Genomic DNA, 26,580 nt, shown 5'->3' on the forward strand with positions numbered 1-26,580 from the left:
ATGCTGTCCACTTCGTGTTTACTTAGATCTAGTGCATTCTTTCTTTATACTTTTTAACGCATTTTTGGAGTGTAAATATTGTGTTTTGAATAAAGTATCTTCCAATTCCAACTTTTCACTTAAGTCAAACTAACTCTACCCCCTGGAAATTTTTAAATTAGGGTAGAATATTTGAGAAACAAAAATCTCACTTGCCTCAAGGAGTAAACAACTCAAAGCACATGCTTGCATAATTGTGGCAAACCATATTTGACTATTGGTCTGTATTAATTTTGCAAGCAGGAACAAGGTTTTTTTTGTTGTTGTTGTTGTTTATTTTTTTTTTTTCCATTTATTTTAATTAGTTGGAGGCTAATTACTTTACAACATTGTAGTGGTTTTTGCCATACATTGACATGAATCAGCCATGGGTTTACATGTGTTCCCCATCCTGAACCCCCCTTCCACCTCCCTCCCCATCCCATCCCTCTGGGTCATCCCAAGGAACAAGGTTTTTATTATCTTGCAGTGAACTTTCCTGTATTGAAATCATTGCTTTGGTGAGTGGCATTTTAGGAATCCATTTTGGTGAGGTCAAGATTTCCTTTTTAAAAATGGTTGGGGTTTTTTTTTTTAATATTTATTTATTTGATTGCATTGGGTCTTAGTTGCAGCACACATGATCTTCAGTCTTCATGGCAGCATGTGGGATCTAGTTCCCTGGCCAGGAATCGAACCCCAGGCCCCCTGCAAATGGAGCTCAGAGTCGTAGCCACTGAACCACGGGGAAGTCCCTCAAAATGTTTTTAATAGCATTTAAACTTTAACTTTTAGAAGACTTTTAAATTGTATTTCACTTGTGAGAAAGGAGAGAAACAGAATGTAAGATTTTTGTTCGAGGGCACATGCCGCCCTTTTAGTCAAATTGAGTATTATCTAGCCCAGAATCCCACTGATTAAACCAGCAGTGATCGGCTACAGTGAAAAACATCATCTTCTACAACTACTTGAATGGCTTTTCTTCACTTGCTGTCATGAGTGAGGATATAGCAGTTGCTGGTTATATGAGAAAATGTTAAAATAAAACACCACCTAGACTTACATGGATGCTTGGGGCTCAGGACAGGATGCAAAGATTTGGGCTTATTCTCAGAAAGCAGATTGTATTGCAGGAGATAGCTTCTACTTGATTGGGATCTGCTTTTAGCTTAAAGGTAACACATTCTAATAAATTATAAATATATTTCACTCTCTTTATATATAGATTTATTGAGATATATTTCACATGCCCTAAAATCCACTCATTTAAAGTGTACAATTTGGTGGTTTCCAGTATATTTACAGAGTGTATCATCACCACAATCTAATTTCAGAACATTTTTTACACCCTAAAAACAAAGATATTTTAAACATAAATTAATACTGTATTAAAAGTCTCAGTAACAAAGGTGGTTTTTAAACCCTTTTAATCAGAGGAATTTCTCACAAATATAGATAAAATGAAATTACTAGATAACTAATTGCTAATTCACCTGTTTTTATCTTAGAATAATTGGGTTCTAAGTCCTGATAGACATTCTTACTCTTAAAATTTGAAAAGAAAAGCTTTTTCTGTCTGTGTGAGAGACACAGGCAAAAACTACAAGAATGGTATAATTAATATGTTGACTAAATGTTTCGAACTTTCTTCAGAAAACTTGAGATTTGATTTCTAAGTCCAACCTGTTAATTGAGTCACCACTTAGGAAAGTGTATATTACTAATAAAGACTTCAGTTCAAAGAAAACAGAAGCGAAAAAACAACTCATTTTTAGTGACTCATTAAGTGGAGGGCCCAGACTTCCATTTGATGGTTGAAGTGGCATCTCGCCTAGAGGCTGGCAGATGGACTGAGTGACCTTTGGGGATTATTTCTTTTCAGATTTATGTCTAAAATAACTTAGAAGCCATTTGGTCTTGTTTCTTTTATTATTTTGCATAAGAAGGGCCTATATAGTCCTTTTAAAAAATACAACAACAAAAAAAAGGCCTTGGGAAGTAAATTCAGGCCAAGAATAATGAGAAAGTAAGAGCTTCCCTGATAGCTCAGTTGGTAAAGAATCCTTCTGCAATTCAGGAGACTGCAGTTCTATTCCTGGGTAGGGAAAATCTCCTGGAGAAGGGATAGGCTACCCACTCCAGTATTCTGGGGCTTCCCTTGTGGCTCAGCTGGTAAAGAATCCACCCCCAATGAGGGAGACCTAGGTTCGACCCCTGGGCTGGGAAGATCCCCTGGAAAAAAGGAAAGGCTACCACCCACTCCAGTATCTGGCCTGGAGAATTCCACAGACAGTATAGTCCATGGGGTCGCGAAGGGTTGGACATGACTGAGCAACTTTCACTTTCAAGTTGAGAGAAAGGCTTTCCAGGTAGCACAGTGGTAAAGAATCCATCTGCCAACTCCAGAGATGCAAGAGACTCGGGTTTGATCCCTGGGTAGAGAAGATCCCCTGTGAGGGAAATGGCAACCCACTCCAGTATTCTTCCCTGGAGAATCCCATGGATAGAGGAGCCTGGCGGTTAACAGTCCATGGGGTCACAGAGAGTCGGGAGCATGAAAGATGAAGGAAAGGAACCTGATCTAGAGGGCAGGAGACAGGAAGGGTCAGGTCAAAGTTGCTGAATAAGGGGACCAACTCCCCTGAGAAGAATGGATTTGAGGACCAAAAGTTGGTTGTTAGTTCTGTCTAAAATTCCCCAAACCCTAATTTCACACTTCACCCAAGCTATATACAATTGCTAACAACATGATTATAGATCGAGATATGTAATTATTTGAAATAGAATAACCTGGCTGTTTTTCTAACCCACGTCTCTCCTTGCCTTTCATCAGCATGTGCTATGCTTGGTATATTTACAGCATTGCTTTTCTCAAAGCTAATTTTTACTTATTTGTAGAACGAGTCATTCCTGGTAACTTTCTGACTCTGAAATCTCATTAGTTTCTAAAAGTTATAGTAGAAATTGAACTTTGCCTTTTGGCAAAAGAATATGATTTGGTGAACTATGGAGCAGCGTGACTTTAGAGTCAGCTCTTCATTTAGCACTTGAATGCCTACCACCTGGGAAGGTAAGAAGGCGGTGCATAACCATTCATTCATGTAAGCACCTGTTACATGCTCACCACAGGCAAGAGTATTTTGAGGAAAAGTATAAGTGAAGAGCTATGATGTCGAGAAGCGGATGGGTTTTATGAGGGATAAAAATGTTGATGATCACAGAATAATTAAATGCCGCAGCACAATAGTATGTGGCAGTGTGCCAAATTAAAAGCATACCAGGAGCATGAGAGTGCTTTTGAGAGTGATAATTCTTGGTGCTGTGGCCAGAGAAGACCTCAGAGGATAGAAATTAACTCAAGAAGACTGAAGATCTAATCTGGTCCTGCCCCAGATCACTAAGACTGAGAAGTGAGCTAATTGCAAAGAAGAGCTGTTTTTAGTTGACTGAGTTATGCCTCATTCACTGACCAAGCATAGCACATGCTGATGAAAGGCAAGGACAGAGGTGGGTACAAAAAACCGCCAGGTTATTCTATGTCAAATAATTTTATACAGCTAAATCTGTAATTTACAATTGTATATTTGATTTCACCCTATTTACTTGCATCTTCTCTTTTTTTAGATCCAAAGGGGTAATTCTGAACATCTCCTCTGCCACTGGCATGTACCCAGTTCCACTGTTGACCATCTACTCTGCAACCAAGGTGAACAGTTTTTTAGTAAATGGTGTCAGAAGAAGAATAAAGAATAGTTTTCAGTCTGAGAAACAAGCGAGGGACTTTCTTGAAGTTCTGTCTTTAGCCATTTTCAAATGGACTGAGAAGAAAAGGAAAATAGCCAACCCTAGTTTCAGAAGAGCCGGAGCTGAAGATAGACTGACTGGTATCAACTTTATAACCGAACCGAGGCACCAAGATCTCAGATCCACAGATGATTTTTTTTTCCCCTCACGGTTCACTGGTTTTAAAACTGGTATTTGTACTTCCAATAGAGAGCTGGTCTGGGCCAGTTAGCTCAGCTGATCAGAACACGGTGTTAATGAGTCTAAGACTGGGCACTTGGATCACGAATGACTCAGCACACAGCTTAAGTGCCAAGTCCGCAGAGCTGAGGAGTAGGACTGCAGCTAGTCAGCACATAGGTAAACACAGTAGACAAGATAGAGGGGGAAACTGTGACTGTTCGGCAACATTATCCAAAATTCATAGATATTTACTGCCACTTCTGGAGTGAGACAAGAATTTCCAGAGCTCTCTGTGAGATTCCATAATTCTGTACCACATCACCATTCACCTCTTCACACTACTACCAGGACAGTGATTTAGAATGCATCTTATACTGCCTGCAGGTTGATAGCATTGTTCTCAAATACATTGTTGAAGCATAGGATACATCTCTGAAGTAAAGGCGACCACTGAGATGCTGCTTTTAGGGGAAAATGAGCAAACTGAAATGTACAGTAAGAACTTACATTGTGCAGGGGGAAATAAAGAGCAAAATACCTGCCCTCCTTTCCCTTGCCTTTTGGCCCCTGGAAAAACTGAAAAGTACTATATTTTGAAAAAGCTTGCCGCCGTCCCTCCCCCCCCCGCCCCGCAATCTACCTGCTTTCTATATCTCTGAAACATACAGTAGGTATGTTTAAAATGAACGCCATGTTTCTTGAAGTGATTGGTGAACTTCTTCCAGCCTGTTCTGCTCCACAGACACAAGACTATTGATATTATTAACAGGGACTCTAGTAGAGTCATCACTGATACATTTCAAGCCTGAGGTTGAGTCCACATTTGAAAAAATGGTATATTTTACAAATAGATTTAGAGTTGTTCTCTTGGAAGAAGATGGGCTGTCACGCTCATCTCTACACTTCTTGGATCTTGCCATCCCAAAGGACGAAGAGAATGCTTGCTCTTTTCTTCTCTTTACTGACACAAAATCCCCGTAGAACAGACTTGAACAGAATTCATACTGTGTTTCTGTTCGAATGGCAAGTGGGGAAGAGGAATGTATCCTTTGTTATATAATAAGAGGTTTTTTCTTGGAAAGTAATTTTCTGAAAACAGAAAAGATAAGAAGAGCCTTTTCCAGTTCAATCAGAATTTGATTTAGATATTATATTTGGTTAAAGAATACTTAATTAAGTGGCAGATGAAGAAAACGTGAGGTTTTGAGTTTTGTTTTTATTTTTTTTTAAGGTTTCATCTTCATTTGAAGTGAAAAGAATGATTAGAAACTATAGTGTTAAATGGTTAGTTGATTATTTTTGTTTCCATGGCTACAGATCAGGCCGATTGATGTAATGTGTGTGTTCTCACTCCCACCCCCTCCCAGGCTTTTGTAGATTTCTTCTCTCAGTGCCTCCATGAGGAATATAAGAGCAAGGGCATCTTTGTGCAGGTGAGTAGAGTTCGGTTCAGTTAAGTATCCCTGTTTTTGTGTGGTTTCCACAGCAACAGTTGCTGTCTTGGCAACGAAAGAAAATCACATCCCTAAGTAAGTGAATGTGACGTTAGCACACTGTTAAAGACATGGTTTCTTTTCCTTTATGCCCTTAAGTCTAGATTTTAAACAGTTATTCTCTAGAATTTTAAAGCAATGACCCCTAAAGTAGAACTATGCAGCATAAACAGTTGGTACATAGTAATTGTAAGTGCTTATGATTTTATTTTGAAAGAATTAGACCATCAGTATCTCTTAGCTGCCAAGTATGCAAGGAGTGCCACAGTTTATCAATGATAGGAGAGGAGAGTGCTGAATAAAGCTAACTTTTACTAAAGTAAGGATGACTGCATTTACCAGGTTGATATAGGTATGGTAGTGATTTTTTACTTTTTTAAAATTGTGGTAAAATATACACCGAAAGCACCATTTCTGTCGCTTTTAAGTATTCAGTTCAGTGCCATTAAGTACATTTACATTGTCTACAGCCATCACTACCTTCCATCTCCAGGACTTTTTGCAGTTGTCCAAAATGGAAACTCTCTATGCTTTAAACAGTTGCTTTCCATTTACCCTCCCCCAGCCTCGGACAACCCCCATTCTACTTCTTGTCTCTGAATTTGACTACACCAGGTACTTCGTAGGAGTGGAATCCTACAGTATTTGTCTTTTTGTAACTGGCTTATTTCACTTAACATAATACCTTCAGGGTTCATCCATGTTATAGCATGTGTCAGAATTTCCTTTTTAAGGCTTAATGTAATTCTGTTACTGGTATATATCACATGTGTTTATTCATTCATCTGTCGATGGACATTGGGCTGCTTCCATCTTTTGGCTGCTGTGTATAATGCTGCTTTGAACGTGGGTTTACACCCATCTTTTTGAGACCCTACTTTCAGTTATTTTGGATATGTACACAGATGGAATTGCTGGATCGTATGATAATTCTTTTTTGGAAGAATCACCTTCCTGTTTTCCACAGTATAATAGCTGCCCTATTTTATATTCCTACCAGCAATGCATAAGGGTTCCAGTTTCTCCACATCCTCACCAATATTTGGTATTTTCTTTTTGCTTGTTTTTAATAATAGCCATCCTTATGAGTGCTTCCCAGGTGGCACAGTGGTAAGGAATCTGCCTGCCAATGCAGGAGACACAAGAGACGTGGGTTCGATCTCTGGGCCTGGAAGATCCTCTGGTGGAGGAAATGGCAACTTGCTCCTGTACTATTGCCTGGAGAATTCCATGGACAGAAGAGCCTGGCAGGCTATAGTCCATGGGGTCGCAGATTCAGACACGACTGAGTGACTGATTTGAGCTGATGCTTATGCGTATGGAGTGGTATCACCTTGTGGTTTTGATTTTGATTTGCATTTCCTTAAGGATTATTGATGTTGAGCATCTTTTCAAGTGTGTACTGGCCATTTGTCTGTCTTCTTTGGAGAAGTATCTATTCGATTCTCCACCCATTTTTTCACTGGGTTGTTTGCTTTTTTATTTTTGAATTGTCGGAGTTCTAGATATATTCTGGACATTAACCCTTTATTAGATATATGATATACAAGCATTTTCTCCCAGTCTGTGGGTTACCTTCTGTGTGGGTAGTTTGCTTTGGTGCTCAAAAGTTTTAAAGTTTGATGCAGTCCAGCTTATTTTTCATTGCTGTCACCTGTGCTCTTGGTGTCATAGCCAAGGAACCATTGCCAAATCAAATGTCGTGAGGCTTTCCCCCTAGGTTTCTTAAAAAAACTTTATTGAAGTATAGTTGATTTTCCCCTTTATGTTTTCCTCTAAGAATTTTACAGTTTTAGCTCTAATATTTAGGCCTTTGGTCCATTTTTGACTTAATTTTTAGAGAGACCTTGGATTTTATTATGTAGCTAACAGATACAATGCTGTGAAAATACAATACAGAACATAATGAATCCAATGAAAGGGCTTTTATGGGTATCAGTCTCATATCAGCTATCGCTCAACACAAAGAAATGATGGCTCACAGTATTTCCACGGTTCAGTCAGTTCAGTTCAGTCGCTCAGTCGTGTCCGACTCTTTGCGACCCCATGAATCACAGCATACACATCCATTTTCCATGGTTAGGCACATTTTTATCAATGTCTTGGGAGAGACTGCAATCCTTTTCTCTTTCCTGCTCCTGTCCATGACCTGCGCCCACCTCTTCACACATCCAGTGTTCATTATGGCTTCCCATTCTGTGAGCCTAGTATTTTCGTTTCTGCACCCTGAAGCCCTGGATGATCAATCACAATACAAATAGCTAATGTTAGAGGGAATACTCTTCAGGCACCATGCTAGGTACTTCATGTGTCTCTATGTGTTTGACGGCATCTCCTGATGATCCTGAAGTTAGTCACTCATTCGTGTCCGACTCTTTGCAACTCCCTGGACTGGAGCCCACCAGGCTCCTCTGTCCATGGGATTCTCCAGGCACGAGTACTGGAGCAAGTTGCCTTGCCCTCCTCCAGAGGGTCTTCCTCACCCAGGGATCGAACCCACCTCTTTTATGTCTCCTGCATTGCAGGAAGGTTCTTTACCACTAGCACCACCTGGGAACCCCACTGAACATTTATTGGCTCCATCTGGTCAGGCAGAAGGTGCTGGGCTGTTTAGTTCCATTTCCTCCCTTATATCTTTAGGGTAAATATTTCCTCATCTTCCAGGGTCAGTATAGAGCCTGTTCCTCTAAATATCTCCTCCTTCCACATCATAGCCCTTTGGTGTTACTCCAGTCTGCATCCCCCCATGAATACAGGGTACCCTGGGAGGTCAGGGTTTTCAAGACTCCTGAATTTTATATGGAACTACTATACGCTCCCGCCTTCCCCTTCTCTTGACACCAGTTATTTTAATGCTAACAGTCTGAACCTGCTACATAGAAGGTGTCGTATTTTGGTAACAGGAGCTCCGTAAAGCGCTCAGGGGAGGTCAGGCCTCACGTGCCACCCTGTGCCATGCCATCTTCTCATTCTGATGAATCAATTATATTCAAGCTATTAACTTACAATTTTTAACTAATAATTTTTAAAGACCATGGAGACCCAGTAGGAATCTTAAAGGTCCATTGGCGAGTGACCTGGAGGCAGTGTGACCAGAAGCTGCCAAGGGTTTCAGTGACAAAAGGGAGTCTTAGGCCTTGTGAGTGCCGACGAGCAGTTTCTAAAATTCCGTGAACAGACAAGACTGTTCCTTCCCTCGTTTCCAGGTCTGCTTTCCCTCAAAGATCTTCTCTGCATGTTCTCTGCCTGTTGATCTGTTGTGACCAGCAGCTACTACAGAAACACATTAGCATTTGTTTCAGAAATATTTTACTTTGATAAACTTTTCTTTTTCCTAAAGATGAATTACCAGTGATGTGATTTCATTGATCCCTGTGTTCCGTCCCGGAAATTCACGCAAAGTTTAGACTTAGAGTGAACTTGGTGAAAAACCAAAAACCGCAATGTTTGTGAGGAAAAGTAGTCGTTTCTGCATGAACACATCACAATGCTGAGGTAGAAGAGACTCTCATGTTAACTTTGACCAAAGGGATAAGGAAAAAAAAAAAAAATCCGGTCTGAATGCAGCTCCCTTACAGAGTATTGGTTTTTTCTCTGTTTCTTGGGTCTTTTGGGTGAGGAGTATTCATCAGCTGGTTTCCCTTCCACTCCTTCCCACGTACCGTTTCCTGGGCGATCTGATTGAAAACAAGCGAGATTTGTAGCCTTCCTTCAGAGTCCTCCAGTGGCCGCCCATCAAGGTCAGGGTTGGATTCAGACCCCACGAGGCCATCGCCTCCGAGCGCTCCATCATGCCACCCTGAATTCCAGCCAGAGCGGACGCTGTCGTGTGTGGCACGTGCTGTGCGCTCGGCGGCGCCCTGACTGGCTCCTCCTCTGCCCGCAGGGCCTCACCCCGCTCCTCTGCCAGTGCCCGGTTCACACCTCCTCCCTGTCCCGTGGGCAGCGCAGCCCGCGGGCCCGCCCCTCTTTCAGGGCTTCCGCCTCACTTCACCTGGGAAACCGCATCTCAGCTGCTGGGCGCACGTGGTTACACCTTCCCTTTTGCTGTCTTCTTTCTCTCTTTTTTAAAAGCTGGATTTGTTGGGCTGTCCTGGGTCTCCGCTGGTGTGCGGGCTGCCCCCTCGTTGCCGTGAGCAGGGGCTGCCCTCTCGCCGCGGATCATGGGCTCTAGAGCATTCGGGCTCCCGTAGTTGCGGCACATGGGCTCAGTAGCTGTCGCCCCTGGGCGCTGGAGCGCGGGCAGTCTCCTTGCGGTGCACGGGCTTAGTTGCTCTGCGGCATGCAGGACCTTCCCGGTCCGGGGATGGAACCCGTGTCTCCTGCATTGGCGGGTGGAGTCCTTAGCCTGAGCCACCAGGGAAGCCCCTCTCTTATTTCTTATTGCGTATCTGTGTCTGATACTCTCTGGCCCCAAACTCCCCCATCCCCTCCCAACCAGTGTTTCCTTGGATACACCGCATCTAGTGGGCTTTGGATCATGTTTGTCTCTGTTGCTCATGGCGCCTGCAGTGCGCGGCACACCAGAGACCTGCCGTCTGCTGGCCTCGTGCACGACCCTGGCAGTGCAGGGCTATGCGTGGTGATGCACAGTCCTCTGTTTTAAGGCCTGAGCTGCTTCTGTTGCTCGCATAGGCCTCTGAATTTTCAAATTCTCTATCTAGAGGGTTTCCAGGCTAATGCTATGATGTCAAATTTCAGTTTCTTCTAATCTTTGGAAGACAAGTTTCTTTCTAGGTCTGTGTCCACGTGGAGATACAACAGATTGCTCTTTGGGAAGAGGGAGAGAGAATGTTTTTCAGATTCTGAATTGTTTTCTATTCATTCTGTTGTTATATTTTTTTCTTTGCTTTGCTCTCCTCATCTTTCCTTCAACTCCTTCCCTATAATTTTGTAAGAGCATTTAACATTTCCTTCATGGATTCAGATTTGCCAATAGATAAGCTTTTCCTGGAAACACAAACAGTAACAACAACAAGCGATAAGAAACATCTGAGAGGTGCATTTTGACTTTATTGACGTTAGAATAGAGGATAAGAAATATATTCTTGTAAATCTCATTGAAAGTTGCTCTGTTAGTAAGAACGATCTGTTCTCATTATTACCCTGTAACTAAATCCCAGTCAAAATTATACTTAACTCTTTCAAAGGGCAAAGTCGTAAGTGATCTGACTGGCTAGTTGGTGGGCCCCAATACCAGGCTCCATCTCTTAATGCCAAGCAAGTAAGAAAGAGCTGAGACTAAGATGACATCCTTAAACTGTACTTCTTGAACTCGTTTTTTTTTTTCTTTTTAAATTTATTTATTTATTTTTTCAGTGGGTTTTGTCATACATTGACATGAATCAGCAATAGATTTACACGTATTCCCCATCCCGATCCCCCCTCCCACCTCCCTCTCCACCCGATTCCTCTGGGTCTTCCCAGTCTGTAAAACTTTCACAGGCTTTCTTGAGTGTGTGTTTTTTTAATTTGGAAATAATTTCAAATCTGTAGAAAGCTTGTAAGAATAGTACAAAGAACACCCCAGTATTCTTTATGCAGATTCACTTATGGTTAATATTTTCCTCCATTTGTTTTATCATTGAGAGGTGAGCTCCATGTATCATGTTTCTTCACCTCCAGATCCTTCAGTGTATTTTCAAAGAATAAGGATACCCTTGTAACTAATCACAGTACAGTTACCACCTTTACAGTTAACATTGATGTAGTGTTTTTATCTAACCTACCATCTGCATTCTAATTTTTGACTGTCACAGTATCTCTCATCTTGGCTGAGCTGCGTGGCTTATGGGATCTGAATTCCCCGACCAGGAACGGAACCTGGGCCATGGCAGTGAAAGCTCAAAATCCTAACCATTAGGCCATTGGGGAACTCTCTCTCGTAATATTCTTTATAGCACTTTTTACCCTCCTGTAAATAATTGAGTCTAGGACCAGGTATCATATAGTTTTCCTATCTCTTGAGTTTCCTTTTATCTGGAATATATCCCTAGCCTTTCTTTGTCTTTTATGGCATTGACATTTTTAAAGAGTATAGGACTCCTCTGTCTTTTTAATGGAGATTTCTCGCTCGCGGTTTCTCTGATGCTTCCTCATGGTCAGATTCGGGTTATGTTTTCCTGGCAAAATGACTTACGTGACGGTGTGGCCTTCTCAGGGCGTCACATCCAGAGATGCGTGATATCCATCTGCCCCTTCCTGCTGATGCTGATATTGGCCCTTCAGTCAAAGAGTTACCTGGTTTCTCTGCTGTAGCGTGACTGTTCCTTTCCCCCTTGCACTGATAAGCAGTCTGTGGGGAGACGCACTGAAAACCATGCACATGCCTACCCCCATGACAGTTTCTCCTAGATTTAGCATCAGCAATGACTCTTCACAAACCTGCCTTATGAAAAGCTTTTTTTTTTTTTTTTTAATCTTTTGGCAGCACCACCCAGCATGTGGGATCTAGTTCCCCAAGCAAGGATCGAACGCACATCTGTCTGCAGTGATGGTGCAAGGTCTTAACCTTCGGGCCACTAGGGAAGTCCCCATGAAAAGCTTTCTGATGCTAAAGAATTTATGAAGCCCTGCCCAGATATCTAGCCATTTCAAAGCCAGAAGTCTCAGCTCCTTCAGTCCAGGCTGTGGTTTTATGCAGACCACACTGATTACCAGCGTGCTTGGTGGCGGTAAGGGAAGGATGCTGAGCCTAGAGTCAGCAGGCCGGGGTTTAGTTCTGATAACATCCCTCAGTGGTCTAACCCACAGAAAGCTGCCTCATTCCCTTGAGAGTCAGCCTTCCCCTCTAGCCTCTGCGGACACATGATATTGCATGTATAAATAAAAATACTGGAAACTCTGCAATGCTACAGAAGCATGACATAAAGAGGAAAGAAACTCACATTTATTTTGACTACCTATAATGTTTTCACCTCTTTTGTTATCTCACTTGAGAGAGATGTTAACCCAATCCCATTTTTACAAACAGGAGGCAAAGAATCAGTAGGCGTCGTGTAACTTGCCTGAGGTCCCTGCAGCTCCCCAGTCACCAGGTGCCTGCTCCTGGCTGGCTCTTCAGCCAGGCAGGGAGGAAGCAAGTGAATAAGACACACAGTTCTGTCCTCAAGGCACCCACAGACAGACATTTAAACACACTACGATGACAAGAGATAGTGAGTCCCAAACCAGAGGTGTATATTGTGTTTCACATTTCTTCAGTCAAGAAATACTGGGAGAGAACTGCTGGGGAGGTGGGGCTGCAGTGGCAAAAAGACGGATGGAGTCCCTGCTGCGGCAGAGTTTATATTTGGTGAGAAGGAGACAGACAGTAAGCAAGCAAACACACACATGAACGAGACGATTTCACACAGTGATCCGTTCTGTGAAGACTCTAAAGGAGGATGCTGTGTTGGGGGGTGGGGGAGGTATGGGGACTTTAGGAGTTTCCCCATCCGGATTAGTCAGGTGGGGTTGAGTGACGCCAAGGTTTGTGTTCTTTCTGCCAGGCCCCCCGTGTTTCTCTCTGGGGTGTTACCCTGCACCATAGTTTTCTTGCTTGGAGCTGGGGAAAGCCAGGTCTCTGGAAATGTTCTCAACACGGGGATCATTCGCTAACTGAAAGCACCCATTAGGTTTAGTTTGAAAGGGAAAGTGTCAGTTGCTCAGTCACGTCCGACTCTTTGCAATCCCATAGACTAGAGCCCACCAGGCTCCTCTGTCCATGGGATTTCCCAGGCAAGAATACTGGAGTGGGTTGCCATTCCCTTCTCCAGGGCATCTTCCTGACCCAAGGATCGAACCAGGGTCCCCCACATTGCAGGCGGATTCTTTGCCGTCTGAGCCACCAGGGAAGCCCAGGTTTAGTTTACCTGACTCTTTACCAGAGGAAAGGTGAGGATGGAGACCATCCAGACCCAAAGAAGGCAGGTGTAGGTTTCAGCCGGTCTGGCCTAAAAACGAAGGGGGGGCTTGTCACATTTAGCAGGAGATTACAAAAGAATGCTGCATTTAAATGTGAACTTATAACAGAGAAGGGTTCGTGTTCTCTTAGAGTCCTACCTTCCAGTGGTTTGTTTCTCCTCAGCAATGAGAGTTGGCAGTTTTGTTAATTCTTTTAAAAAAACGTAGTTTTTAGAATAAATTTAGAAAACAAGTCAGACAAATTGAAGTGAGGGAGCAAACAAGATTCCAGTTTATTTTGTTAATGAAAGAAGATATTCTTTGTGTGTATTTTGTTAAAGCATTTTATTGCTTAGCATAATCAGACAGATCCATAAGGCTTCAACGAGCTAGAAAAGCTCAACATGGAGAAATAGGTGTTGGGAATGAAAACGTAAGTCCTCATACATTCTTCTTGTTAATTGCCAATGACAATAAAAGAAGGCAATGGTGTGTGTCTTTAGTGCAAATGGAATCTAAATACAGAGAACAATGAAGCAGCAGAAAGATTCGCACAGGAGATAGCTATATCTGGTCAACTGCACCAACTTTGAGAAATGTCTTTAAGAATAATAAAATTAGTCCTGTTGGGATCTTTGGACCCAGACCTCTTCCAACTAGGTGAATCCTTATTTTTGTCAGTGATAATGGCTTTTTTCCCTTGGCTTTTTTAATAATGTTGCACCATGAGAACGAAAAACCTGAAGTGTCCTTTAGTGATAGTGTTAGTTGCTCAGTTGTGTCTGACTCTTTGAGATCCCATGGACTGTAGCCTGCCAGGTTCCTCTGTCCATGGAATTATCCAGGCAAGAATACTGGAGTGTGATGCCATTCCCTTCTCCAGGGGATCTTCCTGACCCAGGGATTGAACCCAGGTCTCCCGCATTGTAGACAGAGTCTTTACTGCCTGAGTCACCAAGGAAGCCCTTCTTCAAACACTTTAAATCTATATCCATAAAGGACTCAGATATCCAGGTCATTTTTTTTTTTTTTTATAGCAAATGGTGTTCTTATACTTCTTACAGGATATAAAATGTTAGCTAAGTTTTTCTTTCTAAATCCATTCTGAAAAATATAAATATTAGAAAACTTGGAAGATTGCTAATACATACCAGAGTTCAAGTCCCACACTCTTGAACTGACAATGTTCTATTTAATCCTCGTAATGATGCAATAAGGAAGATGCAGTATACCCCAAGGAAGAAACTAAAGCTCAATATTTTGCTCAAGATCTCACGACTAGTAAGTGGTAGAGTGGAATTTGAATTCAGGTCTATTGATTTCAGAGCTGATGTTCTGCCGCTTGTATCTAGCTTATTCTTTCTTTTACACCCGAAATTCTATCCATCAGGAAATCTTCCTGACTTTAGTTGATCCTTTAAACACATCCACTACCTGACCACTTTTCGTGACCCACCACTGCTGCTAATCTGAGCCACCATGATCTCTTGGCTGGACCTTTTGCAGTATCTTCCTGTGTGGCCTCCCTACTCCCACCCCTGCCAGCCGCCATAGTCTGCTCCTGCAGAGTGATCTCTTTAAAGCATAATCCAGGTGGTTTTACTCCTCTGCTCAAAATTGTCCTGTAGTTTTTCATCTCTTTCAGAGTAAAATCATGAATTCTTATGACCTACCTTGTTCTGATTGCAAGCATTTCACATTACCTCAGCCCTACCCCTGCTATTTCTCTGGCCTCCTTGTAGTTCCTCAAATGCTCCAAGCACACTCATGCCTCAGGACCTTTGCACTAGCTGTTCTTCCAGTCTAAGGCTCTTTATCCAAGTATGCTTTTGGCTCACTCTCTCCCTCCATTGTAATCTTTGTTTATATGTGATCATATCATATATATGTTACTGTATCACAGAGGGCCCTTCTTGATCACCTGCAGTAACAGCCCCCGTCACCTCCATCCTTCACTCAGATTTATTTCCCTCCTTCCTTTTTTATCATCACCTGCCAATCTTATAGACATTCTTTTATCATCTGTTTGTAGATTCTATGCACCAGGTTCCCCTGGTGCATAAGGGGAACTAAGATGTAAGCTCAGGGATTCTGTCTTTGTTCATAACTGAATTCTGAGTGCCTAAACTAGTGTTCTAGTAGGTGCTTAGGAAGCACTTGTTGTTGAATATATGATTTTTGGGGGGTGAGATTACACTGTTTGTCCTTTGGTTCCCTGAATTTTAACGTACAAATTCCACACATATGGAAGTAGGTCATTTGTAAGATTATCAGCCAGCCAGTGTTGATCAAAGATCATCTTTGTGCAGAGCACAACACGTCAGCTCCTTTATTTTGTGCTTAGGTCCTTTGTAGCTAATGTTACTGTGGGGCCTTTGCTCATTGCCGTGGAATCAGGGATCTCTACAGCATCAGAATAATTCCTTTTTCCTGAGATTTTCTAGCATATCCAAGGATTTGTTTCTACCGATGAGATAATCAAGGGCCCTTTGGTGAAAATGCTCATGTCACGGTCTGCTAGTGAAATAACCCAATCTCAGACAGCAGAGAGTCTGCCTGCTGTGCAGAAGACCCGGGTTCGGTCCCTGGGTCGGGAAGATCCCCTGGAGAAAGAAATTGCAACCCACTCCAGTATACTTGCCTGGAGAATCCCATGGACGGAGGAGCCTCGCAGACTGCCGTCCATGGGGTCGCAAAGAGTCAGACACGACCGAGCGACTTCACTTTCCTTTCCAAAAGTAGGATCTAGGTATGTGATCATTCAGATTTTCTGGAGGACATCAGATCCTGCGATGGAAGATGAGTACACAGACTTAAGGGAAGAGATTCCCTGAAACGCCTCCTAGGAGCTGCAGCCTCTGCCTTGAGAATGTGTGCCGGCTTCCCTGGTAAATGTAATGCTCGTAAAAGGCAGACCAGACGCCATGCTGAGAATTCCGTATTGTACAGACGGACTGGAACCTGGTGTTCTCTGGATCCTTGTTTCCCAAAGCATGGTTGGGGGTTGTTGTAGTCATCTTTAAATTTGAGACGGCATGTTCAGTACACAGATGACGACATGGAAGATCACTACCGCATGAGGTTAGCAGGTTTGGTGTTTGATTCTTGAACACCTGCCGGGCAGAGCTGGGCAGCCATCTTTCCCCTATTCTGTGACATTAAGTTGTAGGTAAACTTCCAGTTCTGAATTGAGGGCCCCCTAAACTCTTCCCTAAAGACCAGATACCTCAGCAAGCTACTCAGTGGGTGAGAAAAAGGATACCGAATTTATCTCCAGGGATTTCTTTTTTTTTAATAGGCTGATGCAAGGATAAAACACCAACAGCTTTGCTTTATGGCCTAGTTAATGACTTTCAGTTTGAAGACCAGGGCATGTGCCTGCATCTGTAGCTGTCAAGGGTCAAGCTGTTTCCAGGCTGATTGTATTTATCACAGCAAATTGTTGAGCTTAAGCAACTTTTAAAATTTGTTGTGTTCTGCCCAAAATACTTCCTATGAATGTATGGGTATCTTCTTGACCTGTTCACTATAATGTTTCCCTGCATAGACAGGAAAGACAGGAAAGGTGGATTAATGATCATTTATTGGGTTTTAGTTTAACTGTTTAGATGACATTTTGACGTATAAGATAATTCCTTGTTGTTCAGTCACTAAGTCATGTCCAACTCTTTGCGACCCCGTGGACTGCAGCATGCCAGGCTTCCCTGTCCTTCATCCTTCACTATCTCGTGGAGTTTACTCAAACTCATGCCCATTGAGCCGGTGATGCCATCCATCCAGCTCATCCTCTGGCGTCCCCTTCTCCTCCTGCCTTCAATCTTTCTCAGCATCAGAGGTTTTTTCCAGTGAGTTTTTTTTTTCCATTTTCTTCTCATCAAGTGGCCAAAGTATTGGAGCTTCAGCTTCAGCATCAGTCCTTCCAGTGAATATTCAGAGTTGATTTCCTTTAGGTATTTTCTTATACTGTCCTATGCCTTAGTCACTCTGTTGTGTCCGACTCCTTGCGACCCCATGGACTGTAGCTCGCCAGGCTCCTCTGTCCATGGAATTCTCCAGGCAAGAATACTGGAGTGGGTTGCCATGCCCTCCTCCAGGGCATCTTCCCAACTCCAGGGATCAAACCCAGGTCTCCCGAATTGCAGGCGGATTCTTTACCATTTGAGCCACCAGGGAAACTTTTACGTGATTTGAAATACTGCTTTTTAAATGCTAGCTGAACTATAGAAAAAGCTATATGTTTGCTTTTGTTTAGATAGATAGATAATCTTAAGTGTCAGAATATCTAAAGTTGTGGTTTAAAATGTCATATCACGTTGTCAGCTTTCTGGTGTCATTAATTTTCTGGACTGCAGCAGTAGAAAGGGACCCCAGTAGTGTATTCAGGGCTGTCCCGAGAGCTCTGTTGCTGATTCATTCAGTGGATCTTCTTGGCACTCACTGCACATGCGCGGCTATGGCGGTGGCTAAGCATATAATGGTGAATAAGACGGTGACATCACAGAACTCCTGCTCTGGAAATCAGTACTGTCGGTGATTGGACTTAGTTTTCTGTACTCTTTAGCGTTCCTCCTGGCACTGCTTCGTGCCTTTCCTGTGGGTGGACCGTAGCGAATTGTCGCAGGTCCCTGAGAACATCCTGCTCCCTGTGTCTCCTTTTCTTTGCTCCTGCTGGTCCCATTACCCAAAATGTTCTGCCCTTATTCGTTTACCTGACAAACTCCCATCTTTGAATCATTTCCATCCTCTGCTAGGCCATGTGAACTGCTTCGATTTTAAACCTTTGTAGAAATAAACACCCTTCCCAGAGTAGAATTGGTAAGTCTCTCTTGTCCCCACCTCCAGAGCCAGGACCTCCTCTAGACAAGCTGGAGGTTTAACTGAATGATGAGTTGACATTTGGCACCATCAAGTGGTTCAGCCAGGCAGTGCGACTTAATTTAAGATGAGAACAGCCTGATTTATGCCGCCCCAAGGAGGGAGGCAGGGAGGACTAGAATAGAATAATGTAATTGGAACGTATCATTAGTAGACCACCTTTATACTGAGAGGCTCGAAACTTCACTCTTGATAGGCTCGTAATCTATATATGAGAAAGGTTTTTTTTTTTTTTTTTTTTTTAATCTTTCCTTTTTTGTAAGCAAGAAACCCGAGGCCCAGGGGTGTAACAGCGCTTGCTTGAGGTCCTTCACTACTGAGTCAGAGTGCACGCACGTGTTCTCTCTGCTCTGTTCGATACTCAGCTTGACGAACAAGCTTTCTTTCCCTACCCATTGTCAGAGCCTCGTGAGCTCTGCATTTCACACTGTGTGTTAGCCGGGGATCGCTCTTTGGTTTGTACCATCGCATACTGGATCTTTGCAGCAACATGGTGTTAAAAATAAGAACCTATTTGACAAAAAAAAAAATGCTTTTTAAGTGAAGAATAAGTGTAGAGTAATAATTCCAGTAAGTGTGTGTGTTAATCACTTAGTCATGTCCAACTCTTGGTGACCCCATGGACTGTGGCCCGCCAGGCTCCTCTGTCCATGGAATTCTCCAGGCAAGAATACTGCAGTGGGTAGCCATTCCCTTCTCCAGTGGCTCTTCCCAATCCAGGGATTGAACCCAGGCGTCCCGCACTGCAAACAGATTATTTACCATCTGAGCCACCGAGGAAGCCCAATTCCAGTAAACAAACTGTCAGACGCCAAAAAGTCACCCAGTCAAAGTTGGCCCAGGCATTGAAGTACTTTGGGGAAGTTCGTTTCCTTAGTGTCCGGTTTGTGACTGCAGGGAGTAAGAAAGGGTTGGCAAGTGACAGTGGTTAGGCCCTTGGCTTCATGGTTCTATTAGGTGGGTTGCACCTTCGGCTCACCTGTTACGGAGGGTGACTCATGCTTGGGAATGAGAAAAAATAACAAAAGAGACATATGGGAACTCCCCGCTCTTAGCAGAAAGAAAACCTATAGATTGGAGCACCTTTCAGTTTTATTTCTGCCTTTAGTAATGAAGTTTTTGATTTTGACCACCAGTGTTGAAATAGATCCACTTCCTTAATAGAAGTTTCATTGTAATTTATACCCTTTCCTTTCACACATTTCAGATAAAGAGAGTACATTCACTCCTTGGTGTACAAGCGTGCCCAAGTAATTTCAAAGTGTAGAAGGGACCTCTTGTGTCATGACTCAAGAGTCACTGTAATAGGGTTTCCTTGCGTTCTTTGTTGCAGCATATCTAAAATATAGCAAGCATCAGAAAGAATTAATTCCCCTAAATAATAAATAATTAATTCTCCTAAAAGGTAATGTCCAGGTCTGTCATCCCACACTAGTGCTGTCCAATGTCTGTTAGTTACCCAAGCTGTTTCCGTAATGTTACCCTGTCTCCACCACAACAAAGAAAAAAGGAAAAAAACAAAGACAGATGGTGGTCCTAGCTCATCAGCAGCAAAGTTTATAAAACTCAGAAGCAGAATGGCAAGAAACTAGGGGAGAAAAGTGGGTAGGCCAAAGCTGAGAGTGTGAAATGTCTTTTATTTTAGACGGGCCAAAGCTGATAGAACAAGCTTAGTAACGGTAAAGTAGGGAGAAAACTAATTTTACCTCTATAGGGACATAAAATGTCAAAAACTCCTATATGGTGGTTCTGTAACCATGTGGTTTAGTCAGAGTAGAAAGCATCCTATTCCGAATCTCTGCTCTAGATTTGTTTAATGCTTCTTTTTAAAGACTCAAAAAGGTGTGTTTCTGCTTATTTTTAACACTTTCTCTAGTCTCAAACCCTGTTGTGTTGATCCGGCAGTTCAGTTCAGTCGCTCAGTCGCATCCGACTCTTTGTGACCCCATGGACTTGGGCGCACATAGCAATGAAGAAATTTTTCTTTTTTTTAGGGAAGGCTCTTTTTTTAAACCTTTGTTTGATTTATTTATTTGTGCTAGGTCTTCATTGCCACGCTCGGGCTTTCTAGTTGCGGTGAGCAGGGGCTACTCTTGGCTGCAGCGTGCAGGCTTCTCACTGCCGTGGCCCCTCTCGTGGAGCACAGGCTCTGGGCGCTTGGACCTCAGTGGTCGCAGCATGCGGGCTGGTAGTTGCAGCTCCCAGGCTCTGCAGTGCAGGCTCAGTTTTAGGGTTCACGGGCTTCGTCGCTCTGCAGCTTTCTGTGTCCTCTGCATTGGCAGGCAGATTCTTAGCCACTGCGCCCCCAGGGAAGTGACAGATTTGGTTTGGTTTTGTTTTTTAAACTTGTCTTCTGCAGTCATTTCTTCTATCCAGATCGCTTTAGATAGCTGCGTCTCTTTTTCTTCTGTCTCTCTCTAAAGATACAAACTTTACACTTTTTCAGAATGTTTCTGCCACTCAGAGCAATCACGGTGAATTCTGGGTTTATGGCCTTGCTAACCAATGGCGTGTTTTTTGTGGGGTTCTAGAGTGTCCTGCCCTACTATGTCGCAACCAAACTGGCTAAAATTCGAAAGCCAACTTTGGACAAGCCCTCTTCGGAGACGTTTGTGAAGTCTGCCATTAAAACCATCGGCATGCAACCCCGGACCAATGGATACTTCATCCATTCTCTTATGGTATGTCAATTTTTAAGTCCCGAGTTAGTACTTTGGTTTGGGGTTTTCTTTCCCTTTGACTCACAAAATTAGTATGTGATATATTAGCATATATATGTTGTCTAGACTTACTAGCAAGGCCTCCGTGTTTTCCACCGCACATCTAAGAACTCTTAAATCTATCTATAAATAAACAGTAATATAGTAAAACATAGGATCATATGTGTCAAATAAATTCAGATTGCAGGCCTTAATTGCATATCTCTTCGTTTCTTTCCCTAGGCCTCGGTAGTCTCAATCCTGCCTTCCTGGTTGTACTTTAAAGTGACCATGAATGTGAACAAATCTGTCCGGGCTCACTATTTGAAGAAAATGAAGAAGAACTGAGCGCTGGTAACAGCTTTGAGTAACTCAGCAGATACACCAGCCTAGGCGTGTTTGCTGCAAGGCACCCACCATTTCCAAATCTTTTGTCATGCTTATTAACAGTTACTGATAAAGCTAAATGTTGTCATAATTAGGAGGAAAGCAGAGGTTGCTTTCAGGAGTTCCTGGCATATATTCTGGATGCTACCAGGAGTTATTTTGAAGTTTAACATAAATGCTCATATCAAATGGATATAGAACTAACATTAGCAAGAACTGCTTACTATTAATAGAACGAACATAATTATAGCAAATCAGTGAATGATAGAGTCAGACATAAGGCTAAACAGTTTCATCTGGTCCAAAATGCCAGTGATGAGTACTCTTGTATTTGCACGGAAATGTACTTTTAAAAAGTAATGGCCAGCTACTCTTCTTTTTTTTTTTTGGTTTTGTTTTTAACTCTTTGAGGGAGTGGGGATTCATTGACATGGAAAGACGCACTGCAATCTGCAGAGCACTCTGTAAGCTTTCCTAAAAGCGTGTTTGCACATTTATCTAGAACTTTCCTTTCGCAGGGGTAGCTAGTGAGGTAAAAATAATGGGGTTATTTTTGACACATGATGCCTACTGAAATACACTTTCCTCTAATACAGATGTCTTCTCGGTTTAAATGTATGTAAACACTGAACGCTCTGCGGTATGATTTATGAAGGTAAACAGGCCGAAATGCACGCTGAGGGGCAGCCCTTCCAGTGCCGCTAAAACCCTGGCCCAGGAAGGTGGCCTTCTTGGACCGCAGGTTCTTCATTTCTGCCCCTCACCGATACTGCTCACATGGGTGACACCGGGCCGCTCCTAGGACAGTGATGATATTAGGGAAGTGGTGTTACACTCCTAAATAGGTACCCTATACTGATAGGTATAGGGTACTGATACAGTTAGTTTTAATAAAAGATGATATAACCGTGATGTTGATTGAAAATGTATTTCTTTGGTGCTTGAAATTAAGGCCATTTTTGCACTGGTTTAATATAAATTAAGACTTTTTTCCTGCTACATACATAACTTGTTTGGGGAACTTGCTAAGAAATAAATTCAGTGTTGTGGAATATGCATGAAGCCAGATCTTTACCTAGGCTGTGGTTCCCAGATTCTGAGTTTTAAGCACCAGGAAATTTGGAAAACAAAACAAAACAAACATCCATTTTAATTGGCATATTTAAAAGTGTTCCTAGCTTTTAAACTTGCCAGCCAAGGACATTGAAAAAAAAAAAAAAACAGAAAAACCCAAATCACCATCTGCCATTGCATCATTATATAGAAGTAAAGAAACTTTAGTACACTTAAAATAGGAAGAATATAATCTCAGAATAAAAAATAGTCATTTAAATTGAATAAATTTAGCTTTACAAAAAACACTTTGCCTTTCTCTCTCTCATTTTTTTGTACAAATGGTGAAGTCACAATGACCTGGGCAATATATTATTTGCTTTCACACATTTGTTGGTTGATTGTGGTGGTGGTTTTGGTGGAGAGTTGGTAGAGAGGGGGAAGGATTGGTTTGCAAGTATGCAAAACGCTGCTTCTTTTACCCCATCAAGAAAATAGTTGTAATCTGGCTAGGAAATCCCTTAGCAGTCTCAAAACTTCTGAACTATGGCTCTGACTCCTTCACCTCAGTAAATATCCTCTTGTATATGACACTCAAGGCTGAAAATGATGGCATGAAAATCTGCTTCCAGGAACATGAAAGAAAAAGTATACTAAAAGAGAAACCAGTGTTCTCAAAACCCATTCAAAATAGTGAAGCATAATTTTTAGACTTCATTTTATAGTGACTTGACTTTACAGTCTGATGTGTGCTAGATACGGTTTGAACCCAAAAAGAGTAGAAGGTAATATTTATTGTTTATGTAGAATCAGCTCACCTCATGACACAGAAAACTGGATTTTAATTTATTGGTCCTTCATTGTCCTTTCAGTACCATAGCGTGGTGGGCTGGTGGCCAGGAGAGGTATTGCCCTGCACACAGAATGATGTAAGCTGTTTTGATTTGTCCTTGTATCAGGCCCACGTGCACTGGGAATAAAGAAAGATACTAATCAGTTTCTATTTCCTCAAATGTGGTCCCGATCTAAAGAGATGAATTCTTGAGTTCTCATTGATATTTGTTGCATCAAAATACAATGGAAGTGAACTTTATATAAAGTGAACATCAATTCTAATATCAGTACAAATGGTGCTAATTCAGTGTAGAAGAGGAGATTTTGGGGGTTAATAATACAAGTATAAAATGAGCTTGTGTGCACGCTTAGTCACTCAGTTGTGTCCGACTCTACAATCCCCTGGAGCCTGCCAGGCTCCTCTGTCCATGGGATTTCCCAGGTAAGAATACTGGAGTGCATTGTCCTTCTCATGGGGATCTTCCCGACCCAGGGATCAAACCTGGGTCCTCCTGCATTGCAGGTGGATTGTTTGCCATTTGGAACTATATAGCCTCCAGGGACTATAATTTCTGAAGTCTGCTGATACCAAAAATTACCTGAGACTTTGGTGGTCTTGGGTTCTGCTGCTCTGCTCTTTAGCTTACCAGGATCAAAACATACCAAAACACTTTATTTAATATGTTGGATAAAAATATTTTAAAAATTTTAAGGACTCACTACTTTGTGACATTCTAATATTTTTAGATTAGCAGATTTATGTCACTCATGATGTAAAACATATAAATAGGGACAAAATTAAAATTCCCGTGTGAAAACGTAATTCTTCCTATTGAGATTTATATGAAAACATCTAGAAATGAAACACCAGCATGAACACAAACTTAATAGGTGAAAAAATTTTAACATGATGAATGGTAATACCACAACTTTGTCCCCTTCCCTTACCTGTGTCATTGAAAAGCAAGCAAAATGGGTACTACAGACAGTAATCCTAAAAGGATATAAAGCTAGCTTGTCATCCTTGTTACAAAAGCTTCTAGACAAACTGTTGTGTGAATTTATTGAATGCCATTTACGCTTCTGGAGGCTGGAGAAACTGCCCTGTTAAGCTAACCCTTGAGCTTGGGGATGGGGGAGAGCCCAGGGAGGGAGCAAAGGAAAGACTGGTAATAAACAAAAGAAATAAACGCAGTGTAAGTGCTATATGTGGAGGGGAAAATGAAGCAGAGTTAAGGAGGATGGGGAATCAGTGCTTGTCGGGGTAGGGGTGGGAGGCTTGTGCTGTTAAATAAGGTACTCACGGTAGGCCTAGAGAGGTGGTGTTTGAACTGTCTTGAGTAAGCCTTTTAGCTCTCTAGGGGAAGAGCATCTCAGGCAGACCAGCCTGCGCAAAGAGCCCAAGGATACAGCGTACCTGCGTGTTCCCGGGATAGCCAGGAGTACGTACATATTGAAGCACATACTAGGTGACCAATTTCTGGACGATTTCAGAGTTTAGTTATGACTTTAGTTATGACTTTCTAGTGTTATCACCTTTACATTCTTGATCTTACTTCACTACCTTTATTCACTGCATAATTCAGTTTGCTGGTATTTTAGTTGGATTTCTGCATCTATATTTAAGAAATGGGCTTGCAATTTTTCTTTCTCATATTTGTATGGTTTTCATATCAAGATTATAACCTCACTGGGAAATCCCTGGCAGTCCAGTGGTTTGGACTCAACACTTTCACCGCTGGGACCGTGGTTCAATACCTGGTCAGGGAACTAAGATCCTGCAAGCTGCAAAAAAAACCCAAAAAAAACAACAAAAAAAATGTTTCTAACTTCATTAAATGAGCTTGGGAGTGCTGCCTATTTTACTATGCTCTAGAAGAATCTGTAAAAGATTGAGACAATAATAAACTGTTTCTTTGAAAGTTAGTAAAACCAGTCTGGCCCTAGTATTTATTTGTAGGAAGATTGTAGCATCTACCTATCTTGTTGTTTTAAAGATAAGACTAGTCAGGGTTTCTGTTTTTTTGAGTTAATTTTAAAAACTTTTTTCTAAGCATATACTCATCTCCACCCTCCTCCAAATTTATTAGCATAAGAAACTTGAGGAGCTTTCTTATTTGTTTAAACCTCTGCTAGATATGTGTCTATTTCCTTCCCCAGTGTTGTCTTCTCACTTTTTTCCTTGACCAGTTTGCTAGAGGTTTCTCTATTTTATTAATTTTTAGAAGAACTGGTTTTTGGCTTTGTTGATTCTCTCTGCCTTTTTTTTTTTTTAAATCCTCTCCTGCTTTCTAGAGGTTTACTGTGTTATTTTTCTTTTTTCATAATTTGAACATTTAATTGTTTCATGTTCAATGTGTTTTTTTACTCTTATATAACCCCACAATTTGTGTGTGTGTGTGTGTGTACACATATGTATATACACAAGTGTATTCTTCAGTGCTAACATTAAAGCTTTACATTAGGATTTCCATGACCTATGAATTTTTTAGAAATGTTTTTAAAGACACAAATTTAAGTAAATGTATTTCCTTTAAAAAAAAAACTTGTATTCATGTCACAATTAATTTTACATTATGTACATCCTGATATGATGGACTAAAGATACAGCATCACTTATGGTGGTATTCCTAGCAAAAATGTATAAACTGGATATAATCAAGAAGAAATGTTTTTTAAAAAACTAAATTAAAGGATATTCTACTAAATAACCAGCTTATACTTGTAAAGCTTTCAGATTAAAGAAAACTAAAGAAACATGCAAAACACATGATCTTGGGTTGGATCCTGGTTGAGAAAATTTTTTTTTTCCTCTACAAAGGACAGTTTTGAGACAATTTGTGAGATTTGAGAAGTCTGAAGATTAGATAATAGCATTATATCAATGTTAATTTCCTGAGTTTGATCATTGTACTGTGGTTACTTAAGAAAAAGTTCTTGTTTTTTAGGAAATGCACACTAGAGTATTTATGGATAATGGGACATTATATATGCAATGTAATCTAAAAAGATTCAGAAAAAATATGTATACAGAAAATGATAAAGCAAATGTGTTAGTATGTTAACATTTGGAGAATCTGAGTGAAAGGGAAATGGAAATTCTTTGTGCATTTTGCAAATTTTCTGTAAATCTAAAGGTATTTCAAAATAAAAAGTTAAATCTTTTGTTGTTGATTTCTAAATAATTGCACTCTAATCAAAGACCATGTGAATATGACATAGTTTTAACCTTTCTCCACTTCAGTTTTGTGTTCTGAGAAATGGGAATAATGATAGCACCTATCTCATAGATTGTTTTGAGCACAACTTAATATTTTAAAGTGCTTAGAATCCAGCCTAGCATAAGGTATACACACACACACACACACACA

General features: G+C 41.5%; 1 protein-coding gene across 1 annotated transcript in view; it reads left to right on the top strand.

Moving 5' to 3' along the window:
* Positions 1-26,374, top strand: part of HSD17B12 (hydroxysteroid 17-beta dehydrogenase 12) — a 178,045-nt gene extending 151,671 nt beyond the window's left edge. The window contains exons 8-11 of the mRNA XM_061152239.1: positions 3,643-3,724; positions 5,352-5,417; positions 20,768-20,917; positions 21,179-26,374. Coding sequence (XP_061008222.1) covers positions 3,643-3,724; positions 5,352-5,417; positions 20,768-20,917; positions 21,179-21,283 — 403 coding nt within the window. The 3' untranslated portion in view covers positions 21,284-26,374. The remainder of the gene's footprint in view (positions 1-3,642; positions 3,725-5,351; positions 5,418-20,767; positions 20,918-21,178) is intronic.
* Positions 26,375-26,580: the final 206 nt, after the last annotated feature.

The sequence above is a fragment of the Dama dama genome, chromosome 1 (assembly GCF_033118175.1).
Source record: "Dama dama isolate Ldn47 chromosome 1, ASM3311817v1, whole genome shotgun sequence".
Taxonomy (NCBI): domain Eukaryota; kingdom Metazoa; phylum Chordata; class Mammalia; order Artiodactyla; family Cervidae; genus Dama; species Dama dama.